This window comes from Mycena indigotica (genome assembly GCF_014461135.1).
Source record: "Mycena indigotica strain 171206Taipei chromosome Unknown Mind.scaff0001, whole genome shotgun sequence".
In the NCBI taxonomy this organism is placed as follows: Eukaryota; Fungi; Basidiomycota; class Agaricomycetes; order Agaricales; family Mycenaceae; genus Mycena; species Mycena indigotica.
Genome location: NW_023503000.1, coordinates 6015225 through 6038601, shown reverse-complemented (window position 1 = coordinate 6038601; position 23377 = coordinate 6015225). Strand labels below are relative to the sequence as shown.

The 23377-nt window shown below is 50.5% G+C and overlaps 7 protein-coding genes across 7 annotated transcripts; 1 reads left to right on the top strand and 6 right to left on the bottom strand.

Annotated features, from left to right (window-relative positions):
- Positions 1 to 254: 254 nt before the first annotated feature.
- On the top strand, positions 255 to 2486 carry MIND_00170400 (Monosaccharide importer; the record flags this gene model as incomplete). Its single annotated transcript, XM_037358625.1, has 12 exons — positions 255 to 336; positions 390 to 411; positions 456 to 754; positions 802 to 986; positions 1036 to 1264; positions 1305 to 1375; positions 1423 to 1562; positions 1608 to 1822; positions 1868 to 1926; positions 1976 to 2197; positions 2248 to 2293; positions 2347 to 2486. The coding sequence occupies 12 exons, from the start codon at positions 255 to 257 to the stop codon at positions 2484 to 2486; spliced, it is 1710 nt and encodes a 569-aa protein (XP_037226535.1).
- A 2717-nt stretch (positions 2487 to 5203) lies between these two features.
- MIND_00170300 (Protein kinase) lies at positions 5204 to 6445 on the bottom strand (the record flags this gene model as incomplete). The annotated part of the gene is made up of 1 exon (XM_037358624.1): positions 5204 to 6445. The coding sequence occupies one exon, from the start codon at positions 6443 to 6445 to the stop codon at positions 5204 to 5206; it is 1242 nt and encodes a 413-aa protein (XP_037226534.1).
- A 2624-nt stretch (positions 6446 to 9069) lies between these two features.
- On the bottom strand, positions 9070 to 9855 carry MIND_00170200 (uncharacterized protein; the record flags this gene model as incomplete). Its single annotated transcript, XM_037358623.1, has 3 exons — positions 9070 to 9102; positions 9150 to 9182; positions 9226 to 9855. The coding sequence occupies 3 exons, from the start codon at positions 9853 to 9855 to the stop codon at positions 9070 to 9072; spliced, it is 696 nt and encodes a 231-aa protein (XP_037226533.1).
- A 1720-nt stretch (positions 9856 to 11575) lies between these two features.
- MIND_00170100 (uncharacterized protein) lies at positions 11576 to 12601 on the bottom strand (the record flags this gene model as incomplete). Its single annotated transcript, XM_037358622.1, has 1 exon — positions 11576 to 12601. The coding sequence occupies exon 1, from the start codon at positions 12542 to 12544 to the stop codon at positions 11576 to 11578; it is 969 nt and encodes a 322-aa protein (XP_037226532.1). The 5' UTR covers positions 12545 to 12601.
- Positions 12602 to 13387: 786 nt separating this feature from the next.
- On the bottom strand, positions 13388 to 14997 carry MIND_00170000 (uncharacterized protein; the record flags this gene model as incomplete). Its single annotated transcript, XM_037358621.1, has 9 exons — positions 13388 to 13524; positions 13578 to 13583; positions 13637 to 13849; positions 13899 to 14131; positions 14179 to 14254; positions 14301 to 14346; positions 14391 to 14690; positions 14739 to 14912; positions 14962 to 14997. 9 exons carry the CDS (start codon positions 14995 to 14997, stop codon positions 13388 to 13390), a joined length of 1221 nt encoding a protein of 406 aa, XP_037226531.1.
- Positions 14998 to 15433: 436 nt separating this feature from the next.
- Positions 15434 to 21795, bottom strand: MIND_00169900 (uncharacterized protein; the record flags this gene model as incomplete). Its single annotated transcript, XM_037358620.1, has 19 exons — positions 15434 to 15934; positions 15983 to 16713; positions 16764 to 16864; positions 16912 to 17000; positions 17053 to 17234; positions 17284 to 17363; positions 17410 to 17486; positions 17541 to 17735; positions 17791 to 17918; positions 17967 to 18175; positions 18264 to 18339; positions 18379 to 18521; positions 18574 to 18713; positions 18758 to 18875; positions 18927 to 19066; positions 19392 to 20014; positions 20066 to 20456; positions 20502 to 21563; positions 21610 to 21795. The coding sequence occupies 19 exons, from the start codon at positions 21793 to 21795 to the stop codon at positions 15434 to 15436; spliced, it is 5172 nt and encodes a 1723-aa protein (XP_037226530.1).
- Positions 21796 to 21897: 102 nt separating this feature from the next.
- On the bottom strand, positions 21898 to 23051 carry MIND_00169800 (uncharacterized protein; the record flags this gene model as incomplete). Its single annotated transcript, XM_037358619.1, has 6 exons — positions 21898 to 22098; positions 22144 to 22341; positions 22389 to 22523; positions 22570 to 22705; positions 22752 to 22853; positions 22903 to 23051. 6 exons carry the CDS (start codon positions 23049 to 23051, stop codon positions 21898 to 21900), a joined length of 921 nt encoding a protein of 306 aa, XP_037226529.1.
- Between the last annotated feature and the right edge of the window lie 326 nt (positions 23052 to 23377).

The window sequence follows — 23377 nt, the reverse complement described above, 5'->3', positions numbered from 1 at the left end:
GCACCTCCAACGCGATTTGAGGCGGTATGTCGACCTTGGGAACCACAGGAAAAAACGCGTCACCGCGGTTGGAACTTGCTCCAACTCAACTCCAATCCCACAAGGCCCATCAAGCTAACGGCAGCCCCATTCTCTTCCCGCTTTGCGTTTTATGACCGCCTCGTACCGACCGGCGATCGATTTTGACCGCTCTATAAAACGCTCCTCATCAATCTGGGGTTCATCCTCTTCAACTACCCCCTTTGACGAATAATATGGCAGGCGGTCCTGGAGGAACTTCAGAAGGTTTGGCGACTGCCAGTCTACTATGGGCGATTGTGATGAGTGCATTTGCCGGTTCGGTCATCTTTTCCTTGTTGCTTCTTGACGTTCAACTCTACTATGTTTAGCATTCGGTGGTATTCTCTTCGGGTACATGATGTCCTTCCTCCAAGCTCTGTTCTAACAAGGACTAGTTATGATACGGGGACCATTGGCGGCATCATCGTCATGAAAGACTGGATAGAGACTTTCGGAACATACGACCCGAGCGGGGTGCTCGGCACGGATACCCAAGGCAGATTCCTCAAGACGGCCAACAAGAGTTTGGTGGTGTCCATTCTATCGGCAGGCACTTTCGTTGGGGCGTTGTTCGCATATCCTATGGGCGACATCGTTGGGAGAAAATGGGGCATTGTGGCAAGCTGCTGTGTCTTCAGTCTTGGGATCGGGCTGCAGTTGGACACGCAGTGGGCGACGTTTGTCGTTGGTCGATGTGAGCAAGATATTTCCCCTCGCTTTGGTGACTTGATTTTTTTTCAGTCATTGCTGGGCTTGGTGTTGGACTCGTATCCTGCCTGGTCCCCATGTACCAGAGCGAGTGCGCTCCCAAAAGTCTCCGCGGTTTGATTGTTGGGTTGTACCAACTAGCGATAACACTGGGTGCCCTCATTTCGGCTATCGTTCTCAATGCGACCAAGGATTTCGGCGACCACAGCGCCTGGCGCGTATGTAACCCTGATGTCTACATCGCTCCAGCTAATTTTCGTTTCGTAGATTCCCATCGCTGTACAATTCGTCTGGGCCTTTGTTCTCGGTGGTGGAATGCTCCTCCTCCCCGAATCGCCTCGATATCTACTGTACAAAGGACGCGTCAACGCCGCAAGAAAGGCACTATCACGCTTCACGAAAACCCCTCCCAACTCGCCCGAAGTTGACGCGCAAACCCAGGAAATTCAACAGGCTCTTGCCGCCGAGCAAGAGAACGCGAATGCTAGTTGGTTTGGTTGGTCCTGCTACTCCTTTGTGACTTTCATGTTGATCAGAGGCAGACTGCTTCCGCAACACTGAGTCGAAGAACGGGTTGCGCACTTGGACTGGTATCTGGCTTCAAGCTGTGAGTTATCCTCATCGTGTCGCACCAAGTTTTAACGGACAATTTAGTGGCAACAATTGACGGGTAAACCACAAGGTTTTATCTCCCCCGATCACTTTGCTCATACTCTGGAAGGTATCAACTTTATCATGTACTACGGCACCAGTTTCTTCAGCAATTCTGGGATCAAGAACTCGTTCATCATCACGTATGTCTCCATTGTTGAGTCTAATCGCGTCTCATTTTCTTCCAGGATTATCATTGACGTTGTCAACACTGCTATGACTATCGTCGGCATTCAACTTATCGACAGGGTGGGCCGTCGCCGGCTTCTTCTAATCGGGGCGGCGGGAATGCTCGTCTGCGAATATATCATCGCTATTGTCGGAACTACTGTCGGTCAAGCTGGGGCAGGGGGCATCAATTTGGCTGCCCAGCGTGTTCTCATCGCATTTGCGTGTTTCTACAGTCAGTCCTTCCGCCGGTTTGCGTCCTCGTTTAACCAGACCGCAGTCGCATTCTTCGCGTGTAGTTGGGGTCCGGTTGCGTGGGTTGTTTCTGGGGAAATATTCGTAAGGAGTTGTCGCCCTTTGGGGGTGCGTGGATCTGATTGGATGACAGTCTTTGAAACTCCGGGCGAAGAGCATGTCCCTTGCTATCGCTAGCAACTGGCTTTGGAATTTTGGGATTGGGTATGCGACACCATATCTTGTTGACCAGTCCACCAAGGGCCAGCCCAATGGTGTCGCTACTGCCTCGTTGGGCGTCAAGGTCTTTTTTATTTGGGGATCGACGTGTGTCGGGTGCCTCCTGTTCGCCTACTTCTTTATTCCCGAGACGAAGGTCAGGCTTGCTTGCTTACTCGAAAAACTGGAGGCTGATGTGCGCTGTAGGGTCTGTCGCTCGAGCAGATCGACCTGTTGTACAGGAATTCGAGTGGTAGTGTCATGATTTAGGCCAACTCAGATAGTGCTGACGTTTCTTTCTTCTAGTGCTGGGCTCTACGAGGTATCGGAAGGAGATGTTGCTTGACAGCGAAACGGAGGCGGCCAAAGGGAACACGGAACATGTCGAGGATGCCTCTGACGCGACGATATCTGACCCGGGGCTGCGTGAAAAGGGAAAGGTGTAGAGTAAAAGGGGAAGGACAAGTGTAAAATTAGAGTGTACTAATAGCGCATGGACAACTAATTCAGCATCTGTATAGAGAGAGCTATCGGAGTGAGCATCTGTTGTGTTAGACTTGCTTATGCCAGCCGACTGCAGCTGGTCGACTGTTGTAGCTTTCGGTACTCCACATAGTTCTTGATCTTAACCATCATGAACCATCGCAACCCCCTTCGCTCTATTTATGACTCTGGCGTTCCATCTACTGCGTCATTCTCTTCAGTCCTTCTTCGTGCTCCTGGCTCTGGTCTAGTCAAGACGACATTGAAATTGCTTCAAAACGCACGACACGACCGCGACATTCGCGCCTCCTTCAAGTTTTCGCCTCAATGCTTTCCTGTTTGTGGCGAGGTCTCCCTTTCTGATTCAGACCCGGCGGACACGATGCAACTGGGCTACAAATCGCTTTTGGCAGCCGTTCGACAATTTTGTAGGGGCCAGCAGCAGCAGCCTGAATCTGGTGGTTCAGTCACTTCAATGGTGCGTGTTTATCAGCATGCCATTTTCGAGGCTCACCGAAGTCACAAGTGTAAGGCATTGGAAAATGTCCTTTTCTCTCTCCCTGCACTTGCAACAATTACTTTTGTTGCCGCCGACCTACCAGCCGACACAGACCTAAGCGATGACGAATTGCTCGCCATTCTGTGCTTGTATGTCGGCCAAGTAGTCTCTGCTTCATCTTCTATCGGAGGTCCTCGCGCTATCAACGCCCTTCTCTTCCCGGCATTTTTTGCGTTGGCGACGTTGGCATTGACGACGTCTGTGACTTACTCTTTGTCCCACCATCCATCTGACGAAGTTGCAGCTGGAGCATACTGTGGATCTGTGTTGACACTGCATTGACGACCAGCGTTCAGAACACCCTCAAAACGTCCAGATCTGTCAGAGACGATGATTTCTTCAATCTGTGGACTATTTCGGACCCAGATACCAACGAACTTGAGCAACTCAGCAACATGTCAGACTTTCCTTGCCCTCGCGACAAAATCTCCTTTTCCTCGCTACTGCAGCCTCTTGTTCCCAAACCTCAATGCCACAAATCCATCCCTGAACCATCCGCAAATGCAACATCAACGCCGTCGCTATCGCCACCAGCACCACCGTCTTCCGTCCTCGATCCCATTGAGCCAGCGGCACTCACAACACCGGTTGACATATCTCGCGGAGACAAAGCTGTTGCGACTCCAACAACGCCAAATCGGAATGAGAAGGAAAATATTCTTGCGACTGTGCTACCAAGTAATGCGAATCCAACACGCGAGTACGGGCTCTTGCTCTCTACCCCCGGTATAACCAGGTGTGACCGCTTCTCGCACGCAACTTCGCCCTCTACCAGTACCGTGACGCCACAGAGGGAAAATCCACCTTCCTCCCCTCCAACTCCAAGATACTCTCTGCGTAAAAGGACCGCCCAAGTTAACGAGAAAGTAACCCGGCAGTGTGCGTATTCTGCTGTTCTGTTTGTGTGGCGGTTACATAATACTTTTCAGACTTCAAACAGGGAATGGTGTCGAGGAAAGGTTAGCTTCTTCCCTGGATTGAAGTGGAAACCACTTTTGCAGGCAAAACCAGTAATCTTATTTGTCCCCTGCAGAATGTATGACTCGGCCCTTGATGCGAACCGTCCCGTTAGCCTTAGTTGACCCACCGGTAATCACCGACCTCGCGCAGTTTTTCTCTCGAAGCATAGAGTCTTGAACATTGAAAGTTGGAGCCCCGAGCCATAGCGTTCGATTACATAAGCGATGGATGTGACTCTGTCACATACTTTATCTTGTTCCCGAACTCGATGGCCAAGTGAGCCACTCGGGTTTTCGCTTCTCTCAGCGTTCTTGTGCAACGCTATCCACTATATCAGTGTGCCATTTCCGCTTGGTCAGCCCGTATATAGTGCTGGATGGTGAGTGGCATCTTGACTTCGAACGGGTCGATGTTTATGTTCTTTATAGGTTCTGTTATGTTTATGACTACATGTTTCTTCTTCTTCATTGCTGGACTCCTCGACTGAGGCTCCAGCTGGCTAGACTTCCCCATCCGCATCCCCTCAACGCCAATGTGGCAGCCGTGCATCCCCGTGGGAGAGCAATGAGCAACCAAGCACTGGAGAATGATCAGTCCGGTTTGTCAATAACAGGCCGTGGCTGTTGGATTCTCTATGGGTTGGGTTTGCGTCTTGCATTCTGAACAAGCTCCTTGTAGGCGTATGCGTTTTTCGCGATGACGTATTCGAGATGGTATGGGTCCGGTGCAGCAATGCATTTGGAGCCGTCCTCGGGTGTGTTGGGCGTGGTGCGCGGGTGGGTTGGAGTTCTATGTCGAGGCGTAGAGTTTATTGGGATTATTATTGTTTCATGACCAACATAAGGAAAGAATCTGTTCTTGAAGCAATCTTGAAGTAAGCATACTAGTCGTACTAGTAGGACGTCCATGATCTGTTTCGCAGTGCAGGTAACTACAAACTTGCGTTTAATGTTGCTTATTCACCATCCGAATCAGTGGTGAAAACGACCTCTCCGTTTTGCTGTGTGCCAATAGACACCTCAACAGGACCGTCGCTTCTGCTGGTGGGGGCAGATTCGGTTTCGTCCATACTTATCCCCGGCCTGGAGCCTCGTCCCGCCACGAGTACTAACTACACCACGGTTAGTAGCTGGTTGGCATGGAAAGTTATGCATCACCAGATCATGGCGAATCAGCGCTCGGCTTGAACTCGTCAAGAAGCTCAACCACGAAAGTGTTATTTGGCGCCATCTCCCGACGACAAAACTGCTCCATCCACCTGCTGTCGACAACGTCCTGGGCAGTGGCCCGTTGGGTCGGCTCGTAACGCAGCATGGACCTGAGTAACGTCTCCAAGGCTTCGTATTCTTCGCCCGCGCGAACTATCCCCTTCCACAGCAAGGTCGGCCGCGCCCGGTGTGCATGGTTGTCGACATATCCTCGGCTGGCCCAGCTCGATCGCATCGGCTCCGGAAATTCACCCAGTTTCCGGACCATATCCTGCAATATGGCGTCCTTGGTCGGCTTCGAGGTGCTCAACAGAGATACGGAGTAGTCCATGAACAACCCTCCGCCGCCGCTGAACAGCATACCGCATAGCGCGGCAAGCGCCCAGATGTCGCTTTCCAGCGTCGCGTGATTTGAGAAGCCGAGCAAGCATTCCGGCGCACGCAGAGCGTACGGCGAGGCGAGGGGAGGTGGCGTGGTCATGCCAACGATAGTCGACTCGCTGAAGTCGCAGATCTTGACATTGGGGCTGATCAGGCAGCGTCTGAGGAAGTCTACTCCATCGAGGGGGCTCGGAACCAGATAATTCGGCAGATGAGGAGAGGGAGATGCGCCATATTCTTTTCTTCTCGGAGCCCCTATATCCTTCTCGATGTCTTCCCAAGAGGACCAAGTCATCGGCAGGCAAAGGAGGACATTCCCTGGGTGGAGATCGCCGTGGGCAACGCCTCGTCGATGCAGGTATCTGACTCCTAACGCAACTTGTCCAAACAGTCGGCGAACCATATTCGCGGGAAAGCTTTCCGAGTCCCAGAACCAGAAGGCATCCAAGTTGAGGCCCGGGCCGTAAACTTCGCCGACAATGCATTGGTGTCGCCCATTGGGGCCGTCATGGAAAAAATGGTCAAGCATGCGGGCGACATGATTGCTGCCCTCCTCGTTCGCATCGAAATGAGAGTCTAGATGCGCGAATACGGCCGCCTCGGCACTTGATTTCCATGCAGCTATGACTTTGAGGGCCGCGTAGCCATCGGTTTGTTTGTCGTGGACCAGCCAGATGGTCGAGGATGCACCGTGGCCAAGTTTGTGCAGAACGGTGTACCGTCCGTTGTTGAAGGTGTCGCCAAGATGGACGGGATGAAAGCCTTGTGGCTCATAGTGGTGCGGATTCTCTGCTGACATGACATGTTTGAACATTGCAGGTGGTTCGCAAACGAAACTTGAAGTGGTGAGGTCACACAGATAGGCACTGGTGCTGTACGAGTCACGGCCCATTGATGGGCCGGCCCCAAAACGGCCCAGTGACAAAAAAGTTGCCTTCGGGCAAAATCCAATGCGCCCTCAGGGACGAAAGATCGTGCCCGAGGGCAATATTTTATGCTCCCTCAGGCATTCAATTTCATGCCTGGAGGCACAATTTCTGTTCCCTCGGGCCTCAGGTGCAAGTGCATTGAACCTACAGTACATTATGTTTTGCCCCTTCAGTGTAAGTTCTGGTCACTGCAGGACAGCTCATTCTTGTTCCTGTAGTGAGTTTTGTTCTTTCCCTTCAGTAGCAAATAAAAATGCCCTCAGGCCTATCATTACTTGAAGAAACTGAGATGAATTCAAGTTACTTGTAATATAAAAAAAAGGCTACCATTCAAAATCCTGAAGCAAAGCACAATAGGCAAGTCACCAAATAACAGAGAAACAGCATGAAAACCAACAAGAGCAAGATGCTATAGGATAGGTCTAAATGGTTTGTACTTTGGCATCACTGATGTATATGATGATCTAAGAAATCCAAGCTGTAATTAATTGAGGACATTTTTAACCAGTCTGATACAACTTAATGAATTATCCCTTCATGAGATACATTGTGTTATGAGCAGAGAGTGGCTTAAATGAGTTGAAATGACATGTTATTTAAATTGCCTTTTTTGGAACACATCACCATCAAGTCCCCAGAGGTACTTATACGATGAAAATGCCTATAGTCAAGTTTTTTTATCCTTCAGGCACAATTATAAGTCCCTTCAGGTATAAATTGCAAGATGCCTTCAGGCAAGAACGAATGATGCCGATAGGCATGAATATTGAGACCTCAGGTGCAAATTTAAGTGCCTTCAGGTACGAATATAGGCACCTTCAGTCACAAATCAAATGTCCCTTCAGGCAAAATCAAAAAAGGGGCCCGTTTTGGGGCCATTCGCCCGATTTGGACGGCCGTTTGTACAGCACTGGGTTTGGTCTCAGGACACAGGAGAGCGTCACTCACTGTGTCACATACTTCATCTTGTTGCCAAGTGAGCCACTCGAGTTCTTCGCTCTTTCGCTTGTATCTGGAGCCGTGTTGGGCGTGGTGTGCGGGTAGGTTGGACTTCAATGTCGAGTCGAGTCACCTTGCTTTGCAAGGTCCCTGGCCCGTCTATACTTGCCAATCATGATGATAGTTTGATCAAGCTGATTGCAAACAGCAACAAACTAACCCGAAGGCCAAAAAGCCCAAACCTCCGTAGAAAGCTCGGCGAAACTACGCACAGCCTCTGATGTCGGTCTTGATCGATGATCCGCTCGTAACCGTGATTTTCATGTCCTCTTTTCCTCCTATGCACATAGGTTTACGCCTTCAGATGTGTGTGTGAGACTTTTGCAATTGCCAATATGGTTATCCACCCACTAGTCGATGGATATTCTGCCTTTTCTCATATCATTTGTCCCCCAAAAAAATGCTATTAGGGTATATAACTGTCTGTCTCCGTCTGCTCTCGATTCCCTCGGACGATTCCGTCGAGGAAGGCAACTCGCGTAACGTCCGATGTATGCCTTCTGCCTTCCTGGCCACGAATTGCCCATGACAACGTCAACATCTACTCTACGCTCGGCCATGAGCTTCTTCACCTCCGAGTTTGGATCTTACCCCTTGGGATCATATAAACTAGGCTTTGTCGATGAGATGCCGATGCAGAGATTCGCTAGCTCAACATTATCGCTTCTCACTGTAGACTTGCTGTATAGCGAGGATGCTATCGAGCAGGCTCTGGAAACTCGACACCCTTTGGCGCACACTTTGGTTTGCCACAAAAAAGCGTAGTCCATGGGCCTGTTATTTTACTTATTATGTAGAAGAATACAAAGGTTGAAAAGAACTCGGCGGGAACTAAAGCGACATTTCAAAGCAAGGTCCGTGACGGCTGTGGCCGACACCTAGTGTAGAGTGGACGTTTATTATCATTCCTGTTACGCTAAACTACCTGCATATCAATAAAACCGTGACCGCGTCGCGCGAGTCCGAACCCCGTCAATGTTTGACGATCGACATAAACTTTTCGGAGGGAAAGAATCCTGGACCATGCTTGAAGTCACACTTTGCCGCTGCAGTTTAACCACAACAATCGTGAATGTGCTTCGTTCTGGCAAGACCAGACCGTAGCAACCCAACTTGTCCCACATCCCTCGAATGTCTGGCCCAATCACCACGATCCTGTCCCCAATTTGCCCGATCAAGCATACCCGTCTTGATTTCGGGTCCAGCCAAGCGTCCATCGGGAAGAGCCTTTTTGCTGCCACACCTTGTTTTCCGCCGGAGTCCAAGTGCACCAGAAGCTCTTTGTATGGGTCTTTGATGTCAAGAACCTCGTCCATCTCGATGAAGCCGGACCATCCCGCGCGTATTGCGTGCTCCCCGCTGACCGGATCGTCGGAGTCACGGTCAGCGTTGTTGAACTTGACATCGAGTCGACGATGCAGTAAATTGGGTTGACATAGCCAGCGCCATCTTCGGCTCGGCCTTCCGTGACAAGGCAATAGCGTGCACACGCTTGTTGGGGCGGCGCCACCTATAATGGCTGCGTCAGCAGACAGGACCGAAACTAGTAGGTCTGGTCATCAGAACATCCGTGCCACAGGAAATGGATACCGGTTTCAAGATCCCATTGCCGGAGTCCCTTCTCTACCTTTTGTCAGCATGCCGGCGAGCATATTTGTCGTCTTACCACGTTCAACTCCAAGCCCACCACAGATCGAAAATTGCCGTTGAAGAATATCCTCCGCGTCACGACACCGCACACCGAGCGATGGGCACCTCGGATAACACGGATTAGGTCACCTTGGATGAATTGTCTGCGGACAGAAGAGACTGGAGCAACGCCTGTCGCCTGGGCAATTCTATCGCGGAAATGGACTTGCGGGTGTCCCTCAGGCTGACACGCTTCATCCACCGCCTCTACAAAGCCACTCCTCCCTCCCTCCAGCTCTATACGTTCTCCAGTCTGTGGCCGGAGATCGCACGCAAAAAGATGTCGTCTTATATGCGCCAAAGGAACGACTATGACATCGCCCGGCTGGGCTGACGAAGAGAGCTGCTCCACCAAGTCATCAGCTCTTGGATCGATATGTCGCCCTGCCACCAATACCCTCACGAGCACTGTTTGGCCAACGGAAAAGTCAACAACATACCCTCCGTTGATTGTGCCTTCTGGGACGACTACAAAGCCGACGCGCGTGCCTGGGGAGAGCGCCATACCAATCGAATGCGTAAACATGTTCCCGAGCAAGCCGGCCAGCGCATCTAGTGCTTCCCATTTCGCCAGTACAGCCGCGGGTGGGTCTGTTCCCCTGTCCATCACACAGTCCTCGAGGGCACAAGCAGGCGACCACTTGAAGCGTCCCCCCAGAGCACTCGGCAATAAAGAACTCTTCGTCCTCTACCAGAATCCATTGGTCTGCGTGAAGGATGCCGAAATCGTAGTCCAACTGAAACCAGCGACAACGCCAGGAATGCGGCTGCAGATTGTGACGAGGCCTTTCAAGTTCGCAGGAATTCACTTGATAAACGGCCTGAAAATGCGGTCTTCTTGCGGGGTAGTGCGACGCAGGGCCTGTTAATAGAGACAAGGAATGCGGCAAGACCACTGCTCTGTTCGAGACTTTTTTCCTGATCAGCTTCATTAGTAGTAGTTCATGTACGCACGCGGTTTCTGAAGACGGTGTTACTTCTTGAGACACGCCATAGCTCCCATAAGAAATTAGCCTGACAGCAGATGTTGGATATCTGCTTTGCATTGGGAGCAAGCAACAAGCAACAAAAATCATGTGATCGGTCATTAACTCACTGTCGTAAAAAACCGGAAGCGACCCGATTGGAGCGGCTACTTTGGGCTCCCAGTCGGGTACTACAGACCACCTTGCTTTGAATGACCAGCTCACAACAATCATAAGGGAACAAGGTCAATTCTAGTATCCCACTGTACGTATGCTAGCTAACTTACCTACACTACTGCTATCGCGACTGCTATTGCTACTACTACTGCTACGACTCTGCTCCAACTAACGATACGATACAAATACATCGTCTGGTTTCTCTTCAAGGAGTGTGGGGGTTGATGGATAATGTGGTGACGGGTGCGGAGACGGTTTCCATCCAATTCATGGGATGTGAGTTCAGGTCGTTGCACCAGTCCCGATCTAAGATAGGGTATGCCTTGATGGTACAGTGATAGGGGGGGCTACAGCAAAAAGCATCAGCATTTAGCTCAAATTGAGACGAGCGAAAACGTACCAATAGACACAGTGGAGATGGAAAAGAAAGGAGAAAAAGAAGTAATAGGCGGCAGATAAAATAGGGCGGCGAATGGAGTGGGGAACAAGGTGGCGACGTGAGGTCGTAGTCGACTCGGTGGCTGGTCGACATGTCGCCAAAGGAGAAAAAAAGTCAAGAAATGTCACAGGAACAACAATGCGATGCGATGCAATATGATACAGATGTGTCGTCGTTGCGGTCATCATCAGGATTTTGAGGTGGGTGCAAACGTCGATGTCGGACAAGCCGGTAAATAGGACCCAGCCTACGAGTTGATTCGGCAGGGAAAGACCGCCCTAAAGGGCGGTTTTGTGATGATCGCGGATGTTGTTGTAGGATGATGCGGTGGAGGACACCATCAAGAAGGGGGGCGGAACCAAGATGGGTGGTGGTGGTGTGGGCGGTACTAGGATCGGGGGATAAATTAAGCAGCCTTCTGTTTCATTTCTTGCTGCTTGTTTTGGTTTCAGACTGTCAAAAGCTGTCAGTTAACTAGAAAGCAAAAAGGAAAAGGTGGTCACCTCTCTACGTATACACTAAACCGCTACAAAGAGGAGAAAGAGGCTGAGACGTGAAACCCAAAAAACAGTTACACAGAACGCAATGTAACCAGGCAATGCTGGGAGACGGAAAGGATAAGGAGCGAGCTCGGGTGTCCGGAACGAGGGTGCCAAAATGCCGGTGTCGGTAGACCGAAATAGGAATAAGATAGAGCGCCTGGAATAAATAAGAATAAAGATAAGAGCCAAAACTGCTCCACGAACTCAGGCAAACAACGGGGGAGGAAGCTCGTCTGGACTGGGCGAATTCTGGAACTGAGAACTAGCAAAGTAACCGTCGTCATCTGGGTCTTGACGCTCAGTTGATTGACTACGACGAGCAGCGGGAAGCGGAGAATCCTGAAGGAAGGAGATAGGGATCAAAACGCCTTCACTAAGGTGCTTGGTGCGACGGGCAGCCATTGCAGGACGATGCTTTGGACTCGAGTTTGGAGGACTAGTGGTGGGAAAGGGAAAAGACGAAAGGGTTGCACCAGAAGAAATGGGAGCTGTGAGTGGCGGCTCTGGCAAGCGAGAGCGACGAGGAGGAGTGCGAGGTTCATTGAGACGGAGCTCAGGACGGATTCGGGGAGTTCGGGGAGTTGGGGTAGTGGGTCGAGATCCAGCCTCCGTCATGTCATCGCAGATGGGGAAGACATCGTGGGTAGCTGAACGCTGGGGCTTACGGCGGGGCATGTGAGACAGGATTGGGTCTGAACGGGAGACCTCGGCAGGCGGAGGGGTTGTCTCTTTCCTTTGCGGGACAGGAATGGGCTGTCGGCGCTTATTAGGTGGCGGTGCAACGACAGGTGGAGTGGCCGCTTTGAACGGATCGGGGGACGGCTGGTGACGACGAGAGGGTGCGGCATGTGAAGAGCTGCGCTGGTGAGGGTGTCGCTTTGCTTGTTGACGGCCGCGAATTTCTGGCGCAGGCTTGAGTGGAGGAACTGGTTCAGCATGTACTGGTTTTGGAGACCGGACAGCAATAACAGCTTGTCGAGGCTTGGGTGAAGCCTTATGGTCTGTCTTGTGTTCCTTCTTCGTTGGTTTAGATAGGGACAGAAGGCCAGGAGTTCGTGTCGGCTGAACGACAACCGCAGAGACGGGTGGTGCTGACGGGTGCCTGCGATGAGAGTAAAGGTAGGGTGAAGTGCCCAGCGTTGAAAAGTGTGGTTGCTTCTGAACGAGCATCATGGCGGAGACCGCTCGAATGGTGGAGAGCTCGGTGGTGGTGGTGGGTGGTGGTGAATGGGAAGAGAGAGGAGAATTGTATTTGGCTTCCTTTGGCACCACCCGGTGTGACGATCAGTCACACCTGTGACACATTATGCATCACGCCATCATTCACTGCTTCCTCGACGTCGGCGGTAATGGCAACCAACAACCAAAAGGCCATGCCCTGCCCCCCCCCCAAAATACAATGTAGTTGCCAGCAAGCACTTCAACCGCTTAGTTTGCTCAGCAGTATCATTTGTCTCAGATCACCCAGGAAATTTGTCTTGCGGCTATATCGTCCGACATAGACCATGTGCCACTGTCTCGTACAGCCTTTTCCCTTCTCGGCGGTGGGGTTTTGGGGCCTGTTACACCTGTTATCGCTCCACCCGTTTGGCTCTCGCTTCCTGGTTCGCTGCAAGTCGCCGCCTTTCGGAACACGCTTCCGATTCCTCAATTGTCTTGATTTGATCCTTATACGCTAGTCTCGAATGTTCTTCAAGCAAGTCACATTGACAAGGACTTTGTCTAGACATGTCCTCCTCCGGCCAACTCTTCTCAGAAGTATCTTTTTGTCCAGTGGACACTATGCGGCGTTTGCTCTTTTGGTCCCACTTCCTCGACTTCGAATTCCCTTGTCAAAATCTGCCAGCGCCTCGTGCCAACGACGAAAGCCTCCGCAATCCAGGGCCAATAAGAACTAGTGCGCATCTTTCAATGCTAGTTGCCTCCTCGTTTTTCAAGCATGTATCAACCCAATATCAACCATACGTTTCCAACGAGCTCTGTGCGAGCCTAGTAGCACCACATGATATTCGCCCTCTACGCCACATAAACTTCCTTTTCCAACTGCGAAAACACCTTTGTCACCAAGTCGTCTGCCGGAGGTGTCAGCTGCGTCCCAAACACCATTGCTATCCCTTTCGATGGGTCCACAAAGTAGAAGGTATTCGCCCAGCCTGCAAGTACAAATGTTACCGCGGAATCAAATATTCAATTGAATCAAACACACCAGTCCCTGCAAGTCCGCGTCATTCAGCAAGAAACAGAGCAGCGGAAACCACGACTCACAAGCACCTGAACCAGCCTTTCGCTTGCCGGGAATATCGGCGGTGTTGAGCAGTAGTCCATGGGAAAATTGCGCCGCTTTGGCTGGGATCCCAACGTTGGGCATGTAGAATGCCGATGTTGCATGGGCGACGTCTGCACCACTAGAGTTCAACGTTGGCGTGAACAACGCCTCTATCGAAGAACGCGACAAGATAGGATTAGTCGCTGTTCCCACTAGGAATGTTGTTGGACTCGCTTCAATAAACCTTTTTTTGACACTCACGCTTGATTTGAAGTAGATGCTGCAGCAAGCGCATATAATCCTTTTGCGACGAGTATAACCCAACGCCTCCAAGATAGACTTCAGAATCTTCATCGTGGAAAGGAGGAATGTCGAGCGACTTGAGTGTTCCATTGGTCTCGCGTAACGACAGGTGGAGCAACTTGTCCTTTTTGTCTTGCGATAGCTTGAACGACGCAGAAAAGATCCCAAGCGGAGCAAAAATGTGGTCCTGGCTGGAAACATTGAGTGCTCTAAGACCGCTTACTCAAGTTATTCCTACAAGTACTGCTCCAGCGATTTTCCGGAGAGACGTTCGACGATAAAGCCAGCGCAGTCGGTGCCATAGCCGTAAGCCCCTATCTAATCGTTAGCATGTTACTACCAGTGGAACTTGTCGCAAACAATTTGTGCCAGGCTCGAAGCGCAACGGAACTCCCGGAAGGTCTCCCTGTATAGATGTTAATTGTGTTGAAACTCTGGACTGATTCTGACCTTCACTAGGTCGAAGTATTTCTCGACGCCTTGACCCTTGTAGTTGTGAGTGTAAGCCGGGGGCAGACCTAACCAAGGACCACTGGGGGCAAGTTTTCCGTCAAGCGCATACTCCAGGCCACTCGTATGGCGTAGCAGCTGCCCAAATGTAATTTTGCCTTTAGCGGGGACAGTCGATTTGATTCGTCCAGACTCATCGTGTGCAGTGACAACCAGAGGGTTCTTCAGTTCAGGAAGCACTTCCTCGACAGGGGTATCGAGGGTTATCTTTCCCGCGTCGACCATCTGGAGTGCAGCAATCTGAAATATGTCAGCGAACAAGCTTCCGAAAGAGCTTCGGCGTCATACAGAAGTGACGAGCTTGGTCTGGCTACAAAGCCAGAAAATTGTGTCTTCGTCGACAACCCCGCTTGTCGCGTCATCGACGAGCCTGTTGCCAACTTGCTGTGAGACTATCGTTCCCTCTTTGTCTACGACAGCGACGAATGATGCAGGAATCGTCCCGCCATTCACCGCTTCCTTCTAGAGGCCACAAAGTTTATCTTTGACAATTGTCACACTGTGAGCTTACCAGAATCTGTTCCAACTTGGCTCCAAGGGTGGACATTGTTTGCAGTGAGAGCGCACCGTCCGAGTCGGTTTAAATATCAACGAGTCCACGTTACGGCAAAGCTTTCTACCGGAGGCGGGACGCTCTGCTTGTGTCTGAGAATAACTGCATCTGGGAAAGTCACCGGCTGAGTCAAGTTTCAAGTAGTAGGAACCGGGACGCCGGTCCGGCGTTGCGCCGGGATGGGTGAGCGCTCCGCGTTCAATAACTTCAATTGACACAATCCTAATACTCGAGTTGCAGTCATATGCAAACTTGAATCCGCACTTCAGATTCCAGAAGCATCACATCTGGGGAGACAAACGCAGTCAAGGAAGGAAAATGAGCTAGCAGCGTTCACCATCGTTGCATCGTAGTTGCTTTAATAAACCACCCACGCCTGCAGTAATCAAGCCTCGTCAACTTGAATTCAAGAAATACGTTACACGTCATGCTAAAGCTTTTGACTATCTGCGAGCCTTCCTCCAATGGACGTTCTCCTTAGGTTCTGGTATTTTATGTCTGAGAAACATGACCGCATGAGTAGATTGACTTCGTAGAGTGACAGGACGAACTTGGCCTTTATGTGCGATCTGACACCTTCGAAGATGAACAGCCGCGTTTTCTGCGAGGGCGTAGAACAGAGCATACAGTGGTATTGGCTCTGCTCAACCGGGATGAGAAAACTAGCGGCCGGGCGTTGCAAGTCAAGTAGTCGGAAAAGATCCCGAGGGACTACGGGATCGACAATGGCATGGCTAGTTTTGCAGTGCTCGACAACATTTGCGCGAGTGTCGCAATTTTTCAAGTGGGCTGCGCAGTGGTTGCAAGTCCATGATAATGTCGTATCAGCACCCTCTGTTCGCTTCACAGCGTCGGTTTGAGCAGAATCCATCAGTTGCATTTGAGGCGCGACAAGATTCGGATTGCAGCCCTTCAGGGCAAAATGAGTAACCTACGCAGATGGTGTCAGAGTTTTGTCAAAAATTGAGCAGCCTTTTACCGCAGCACGCCACGAGTATGCATTGTGATGTTCTCCCTGAGCCGACCGACGACGGGGACACCCCAGACAGATATAACGCGCATCGAGCCGGTCCATCTGAGCGCAGGTGGCATTAGTCACGTCGAGACCAGATAATTTGACCAGAGATGAGGCCGCGAGGACTCCGCGTTGACTCAGTTTGAAGACCGTCTCTGCGGGTGGCGCTTCATTGTAATATTGTGAATGTTTGCATTCATGTGCTGCCGCGGCTTCCTCGCCAATGTAGGTCACCTCGCTGGTGTTCCACGTACTACATCTTTTTTCACAAACAAAGACGGCGAGAGCTGAATTCAGTGATCGTGGGTGAGGGGCGATTTCACCAGGTTCTGGTTCTGTAACCTGAATAGAGAGAGGCTTGGAATCGATCAAAGCCTGTAAATTGGCCGTGCGTGCGGTCTGGAGTGCAATTATTGTCTGTGGAAGCGCCTGAATCGCGTCGTTGAAATGGGCGGCAGTGACCTCGACATCCGCTGGACAGTTAATCACTGACTGGAACATCGCATCCTCACAGAGCTCAAACAATTTGGGGAGGGTCCTCCATTGGTTTGGAACGAGCGTGCGCTTATGGTCTTCATATAGTTGCACCACAATCTTGCGCCGCTTGGCAAGCAACTGCTGCTGTTCCGCCTTTAGACGTTTTTCCTTCGCGTCCCGGACATCCGTCTCCAATGATGGCCGTAGGATCTTCCAACCTGTTTACATATTAAATACTCAAGATGATGGAACTGGTTAAGGTGCTTACCACGCTCCGTCAATGGAGTAGCCTGCTGCACACTGGTTTGCCACCGAATCACTTGCATATCTTTTTCTTCGTAGCCCAAAGCCATGAGCTTCGCCTTAATGCTGAGTCGAAATGTCAACACCGAAGAATAGCAGAGAGAAACACGGACTCGTCAAATCTCTTCTTTTGCACAAGCTGCTTCTCCTTCTGCCGACGGTCTTTCGCTCCATCAAGCCAGCTTAAACACACCTCCGCATGCTATGTTCAGGGAGTCAGTAGTCGAAGAAGTCGCCAGTACAAAGGGAAGTACCTCTGCAATAGATTCAATGAAAGCTTTCCGCTCGGCGATGAATGCTTCTTTTCTTTTCCGAGCACCTGGGACACGTAGTTGTATGTCTTTGTCGAGTGCTTGCATTTTTTGTACCATCGCTGTGATATCAGCTTGCCAATAGAAGAAGCTACTCGATGCGTGGCCATGCGAATGCCCACCGACTGGTCAAGTTTCAGCGCAAAATAAAAGAAGTAATCGCGACAGCGCAACTATGAGTATATAGCAATAGATCGAGGATGCTAAGATCAACGTCTGGGTATGAGGTCTTGAAGCGCGATTTAACGACCAAGCTATTTCAACATTCAGAGGCCATACCCACTACAACGGCAGACGTACTTTCCCTTCCGACAGGCGACGCATATTCGTCGTTGGAGCCCCCAGTCTACGCGCTGGATATTACGGGCTCCGCAAGACTGGCAAAATACTTGTCAACTGGCCAGCAGTAAAGTAAAATGAACCTAACATACCTGGCACACAGGCTTGCCATATAACAAATGTGCCCACTGTTGCTCTGACATTCCAGGGCAAACGGGAGGGCCATCCGCGTGTTCACGTGCAGCCCTCCAAATACCCCCGCTGGCCTCCGACAAGAGATGTGCGCGTAAGGTGTGGCTTGTCCGACTGAAGGAGATCAGGTCTTCAGGAGGGCATCTTCCAAAGATCTGAACAACACCGCATGAATACGAATCATGATGAGAAGCGACACTTTCTGTTCACCTCGAACAAAACGTCCAGTGGCAACTCGACCAACGGGCAGTTCTTTTGTCGGCGACCCTTGGTAGTAGGACCACGTTTTGCTACTGCGGCGCTTTTTGCGGTTTTTTGTCTTTTGGCACTCGGTGGACCTGCAGCAGTTCAGCGGCTTTCTTCTGAAGCGAAACAAAGTTGTCCACCATAATCAGCTTCACTTTCTGAATCCTTGTCCGAGTCTTCCTCGCTGAACCCCTCAAAACCGTCGTCGTCGTCACTTACGGAGGCTTGAGCATTAGGTACATTCTTCGACGACGACGTGTCCCGGGCTCTAGCTGCAGAAATTCGCGTCGATTGACGCCTTTCGCTCATGAAGGATTGTGGGACAAAGGGAGGGTCCAAATTGATGTGGCTATGCTTGGTTGATTGCTGAGTCAGCCCTTCAAACCGAAAGCGCTGTTTTTTTTCTACGTATCTACAAGACACTGAGTAATACAAACATTAAAGCGATACACAAGGGCGATATGAGTGAGTGTGATGAGGGAGCAAATAGAAGTAAATCGAGACCGGCTCTCGCTGATATAAGATAATTAGTTCACGCCCGTCGCAACCAACCCACCTCGAGACCCGTCATTACTCGCATGCTCTCCGGATACGACCTATTGCTCTCCTTCAAGACTGCGGCTAGCTGTCGGCAGATGTCCATTGGGTAGAACAGATACTCGGCTTGCGGGAAGCCGGGATAGGTGTTGAGGATACTTTAGATAAGATTAGCACAAGAGAAGGGAAAAAAACAGTCAAGTCATCTACCTTTTCAAATCTGTGACTACTTCAGAAGGGCCGAGAAGTTTGTACAGCACTTTAGCGGTCCGAATCGAGGCACTGCGAGGGAGGGCATATTGTGTTTGAGTAGTATAAGCCATCCGCATGTTGGGTTTGAAGAGCCATATCTACAGACGATCAGCTTTGTGCTTGAAACAAGTGTTAGCCGCACCAATATTCGCGCTTTTTCTTCTTCTTCGTCGAGTATGATAAAGCGGTATGACGCATGGGCCTCAACGAACTCCGCCATATCTTCAACGATGAATGCAGAAAGCGGCAATCTTGACGGTCTGTGTAAAGAATAAGCGGACTGAAGTGGTGCGACTCGTCGAGAAACTCACTCTGTTGCGGAGCTCACTGGTCGGATGGCGTATTTGAGCATGCGGAAGACATTCTGCATCTCCCCGGACGCCTCATGCTCTTGACAACGTCCAACAACAGCACCACATAAACACCGAACGAGCCGCCAATCCTCACCACGCTACAGAAAAAAGTTGAGCAAACACGAGGATATGAAGTTAAAACGGAGCGAAAACTGTGCGCTCGATTGTAGCCCCCGAGAGATTGACCTCTTTACTCGAGAGTTGTTAAAAGAGCGAGTCGAATCAATTTGGGACGCTTTGTATCAACCGATGGAGCCATGCCCTCAACGAGCCATTCACAACCTCCACCACACAGAAAACCTGAACGGTTTTCGGGGTAGAAAGATGTTTCAGGAACGTGCGGGACAACGACCGTTGGTAAGTGTACCCAACGCCGGTCTTCTTTTTGGTCCGAAAAGAAAAGGATATCGTAGATGGACGCACCTTCGTTTCCTCCGCCGGAGATAGATTTTGCCTCGTCATAGCTTGTTCCTCGAACAAAATATAACTCCCTCCAACAAGTGCCTGCCCTCGTCCGGGCCAAAAACCTCCCTTCCCCTGTTTCATTACCCGCTCATTAAGTTTTTGGTCCGAATGACACATCCAAGCGTCCACAAGTTCTTCCCAATGCTCAGAAGGCAGATCTTGATACGTTTGCACCGCCGCTGCAGATTGAACCAATGGTAAAGAACAAGAAGCGCATATGAAAGTTGATGGCGCCGAAGTATTTAGCTGAGTTGCGTCGAGAAGTGGTGCGGAATAAGAGAGATCGGGGGATGATGAGTTGGAGGAGGATAATGTTGACAATTTGATTTCGAAATGTGAGCCTTGGACACGAACTGGCTGCTTGCCTGGAGCAGTTCGACCAGGGAGAACCAATGGAAGTGATGTATGGGCCCCGCTTTTGATAACTAAATAGTCCCCGCCAGATTCTGAGTCTCCGCCGCCTGATGGTAAGACTTCGGCTTCGATATCAACACCAGGGGTAGCACCATGAATAGTGAGGAAGACGAGTATATGATGGAGATTCTCGTGATGCTCTGCGACGTAGGTCACAGAAAATTTAGCTGAAAGTGCGCGTAAGGCCCACTGCCCCAAGGGAAGGAATCAGGACTTACTATCTGTTTCGAGTACAGACTCAATTGACGCAGAGTTGCTCATTTCAGATTTGAGGGTTGACCGTGAGCTTGAGCTTCTTAACCATGAAAGTGAAGGGGAAGAAAGACTGCGGGATCGTCTAGACTTGATACGAGTAGCAGAAGGAGGTGTTGGAGGTGAAGAACGCTCAACAACATGTGGCGGAGGCATCTCTTTTACGAATTCAGGAAGGGTAAGCATTGCGTTAGGGTCCTGCAAGCGAACGCTATCAGGTATAGGCTCTCTGATGAATTCAGGCAAGGTTAGCATGGCTTCTGGGCTTTTTGTCCGATGTGGCTGCAGAATCGCGTCTTGTTGGTGGAAGCGCCGAGCGTCTGAGTAGCCGGCCAAGTGTTCCACGAAAGCTTCTCGCTGCAAGATATTGAGTTCAATGAATCTTACTCCATTAGAACGTACCTTAGCGACATCTCGTTGCCGTGCCCTTTCTAGCCTTGATTTCATTCCGCCCTCAAGAATAACTGACTGGTCCTTCAATGTACGTTCTGATGCCTTCCCAATAAGCTCTAACATCCTCTCTAGATCACGCGTATCGTTTTCCTTCTGCTTTCCCCGAGCCACTGACGACGCTCCTTCCTTCCTTGCCTTCTCCATTTGGGCGACTTTGGATGACTTGAGCTCCACACGTTGGTTATGCAACTGAGGGGCAACGAGATAGAGCCGGTCGATCGCCATTGTTACAGCTTCCAGGTCCAGACGCATTTTCTCGTTCGTGGTTGCAAGAGTTGGAGACTGCAGAGTTGCTTTGCCCTTCGGTTCTTCTAGACTGGCTCGAGGAGACTGGAGATCATACTGCGGGGGGTGCTCCAGGTCGTCATAGTCGTATTGGGGAGGCAGATGGTCGAGGCGTTCGGCGTGTTCCTTGCAAAGGGCGAGAACGTTGTCAAGCTCTTCATCAATCTTTGACCACAACAGCGTTTTTTCGACTGCTATGACGGGAGGTGTGTTTGGTGGCAGGGGTTCGTGTTGGGACGTCTGTCTTTCAATCTGGAGGTCGCTCAATTGCCGTTTCAGCGTATTAAAGAGATCGCGGGGCGGAAGAAGGGGCTCTTCGTGGAGAGCCATGGAGCGAGAAGTATTATCCGTTGAATAGAGGGTTGAAAGTTGGTTAAAATGAGTGAGGAGTGAAACGATGGACTCTGCTAAATGAGCATCGGCGGGTTCGAGTGACGGAGCCATTTGGTCTACACGGCTACGAAGCTCGTTCAATAAAGCCGTGTCTGAGCTGCCTTGTAGCTCGACCATTTCGCTATCTTGACTCCGTAGATTGGAAACTAGTGTTTGCAAGGCTGATGAGGACTGAAATTCCGCTTGCGGCGCAGCAGACGCTGTGGGGGACGATGGCATCGAGTGTCTACGGTCGGGGACAATGGGCGTCCATCGAGTCGGCCCCGAAAGAAGGGTATTGAGCGTCATTAGGCAAGTTTTTTCGACAAAGGCGATGGAGGGTAGTAGTTCTTGCTGCATATATTCTGAGACTCCTCGTAGATAGAGACGAAATACGGACCTGAACCACAGCTGGTGGCACTTCAATGACACGGGACGGGCCTGCTTCCATCGTTGCAACGATTTCTGGCGCTTGAAGAAGTTCGCGTGGAAATGGAGTAGGGACAGATGAGGTGAGAATTGAGTCCAACGCCTGCGCTGAAGAGTCCTCAGCTCTACTCGTCGCAGGTCGAGTCAGGGTGGCCATGGCCGATGGAGGGAAAGAGTAGGGTCCAAAAGTGATCCGAACCCCTCAAGCTGACCAACTTGCGGTCCTTACAAACGATTCATCCAAGCTGTCGCACAAAAATCATGTTCCACCGGCTATCGAGGCTACTAAAGCGTCACTAATGTCTTCAGACAACAGGCTTTTTGCATCTATGTCGTTCTCCACTGTCCATTCATACGCTTCGAGCAACAGTGTGTCCGTCAAGGGTACAAAGTGAGCTGCAAGAGCTCGAATAATATTGGTGACACGGGATATAGCGCTGCGCGTGGATTCGTCGATGGGCTGAGGGAGAGTGAGTATAAGTGGAAGGACAAATAAGGAACTGACATCATTACGATTGGAATAGATCGTCTCAGCATCGAAGCCCTCCTCTCCCTCCTGCTCATTCTCTTGCACATGCTTACTGACCCAGATATATCCATTCAGACCAAGAATAAGGTCAACACCACAAGGTAAAGTTGTGAAGTGTGATTTCAATCGGCGCACAAGAATGGGGGGAATAACGACAAGTTGGCCATTGCGTAACTGCATTGTTCGTCAGAGAATGGAAAAAAGGATTCAATACCACGAGCCTTGCCATACTTCAGGGACCGAGTATGAAGAGACATAGCTCCATCAGCAAAAAAAGCCTGGACTTCGGCCACAAGAAGATCGCCTTCCTCAAAAAATGTTCGCATTTGAAGCTCGTCGCTTTCTAATTTACGCCGCTAAGCGTTCATGAGGGTGTAGTCCATTCAGACTGTCAACACACACCTGCACACCACCTGGTAAGTTAACAGACGACAACATGAGGACCGCGTCTTGTCTTGAGTTGGCATCGACTTTCCATCGACGAGGCTGAACCTCCGTAATCCTCCCGACCACCAAATCTCCAACTTCGGGATTGTATCTGAGACGAAACTCAGTTCAGAACGGTCAATTGGGGCTCGTTGTACTTTGTTGAAACGGCGCGGACGGTAACAAGCTTGTTGACCCGTTCTATGGTCCCCGCGACAGATGCAATGACTAGTTCATTGTCGACATAGGTTCCATGGCCGCTTATAGGTAGAGATGAGCGATAATTTTTGAATAGTGCAAACCACATACCGCATGTAAGCTTGGGAAGAAGTTATGGTTTCGCCTGGGAGTGTGATTTTCGAGACTTGCACGTCGTCATCGATGTCCATGGCCTCATCGTCATTGTAAACTTCATGTTCAGCTTCATGGAGTGTAGAGAAGGGTGTGAAAGAAATCATTACGGTCACGTGCAAATTGATACGCGAACAACCGGCCAAAATTTGCTTCCGTTCTCAGTACGATGTTTTGCTTCAGGATGGACTGAAGTTGTTGTTGCCTCTGCGAGTGCTAGGAGCTCTCTAATTACTCAATCTCATCATAGCTCTTCCCTGGCCCTGAGGGGCTTTTTCTGTGAAATGACGCAAAAGTTTATTCCAGCCTGCCGACCGGCGTTGATGAAAACTGTCAAAGAGAGAAGTTCGGGAAATAGGCGACAGTAGTCCTTGCGCTACCCCACAACCTTCCTCTGCGCACTACGAACCCTCACGCCCAAACTGGCCACCGT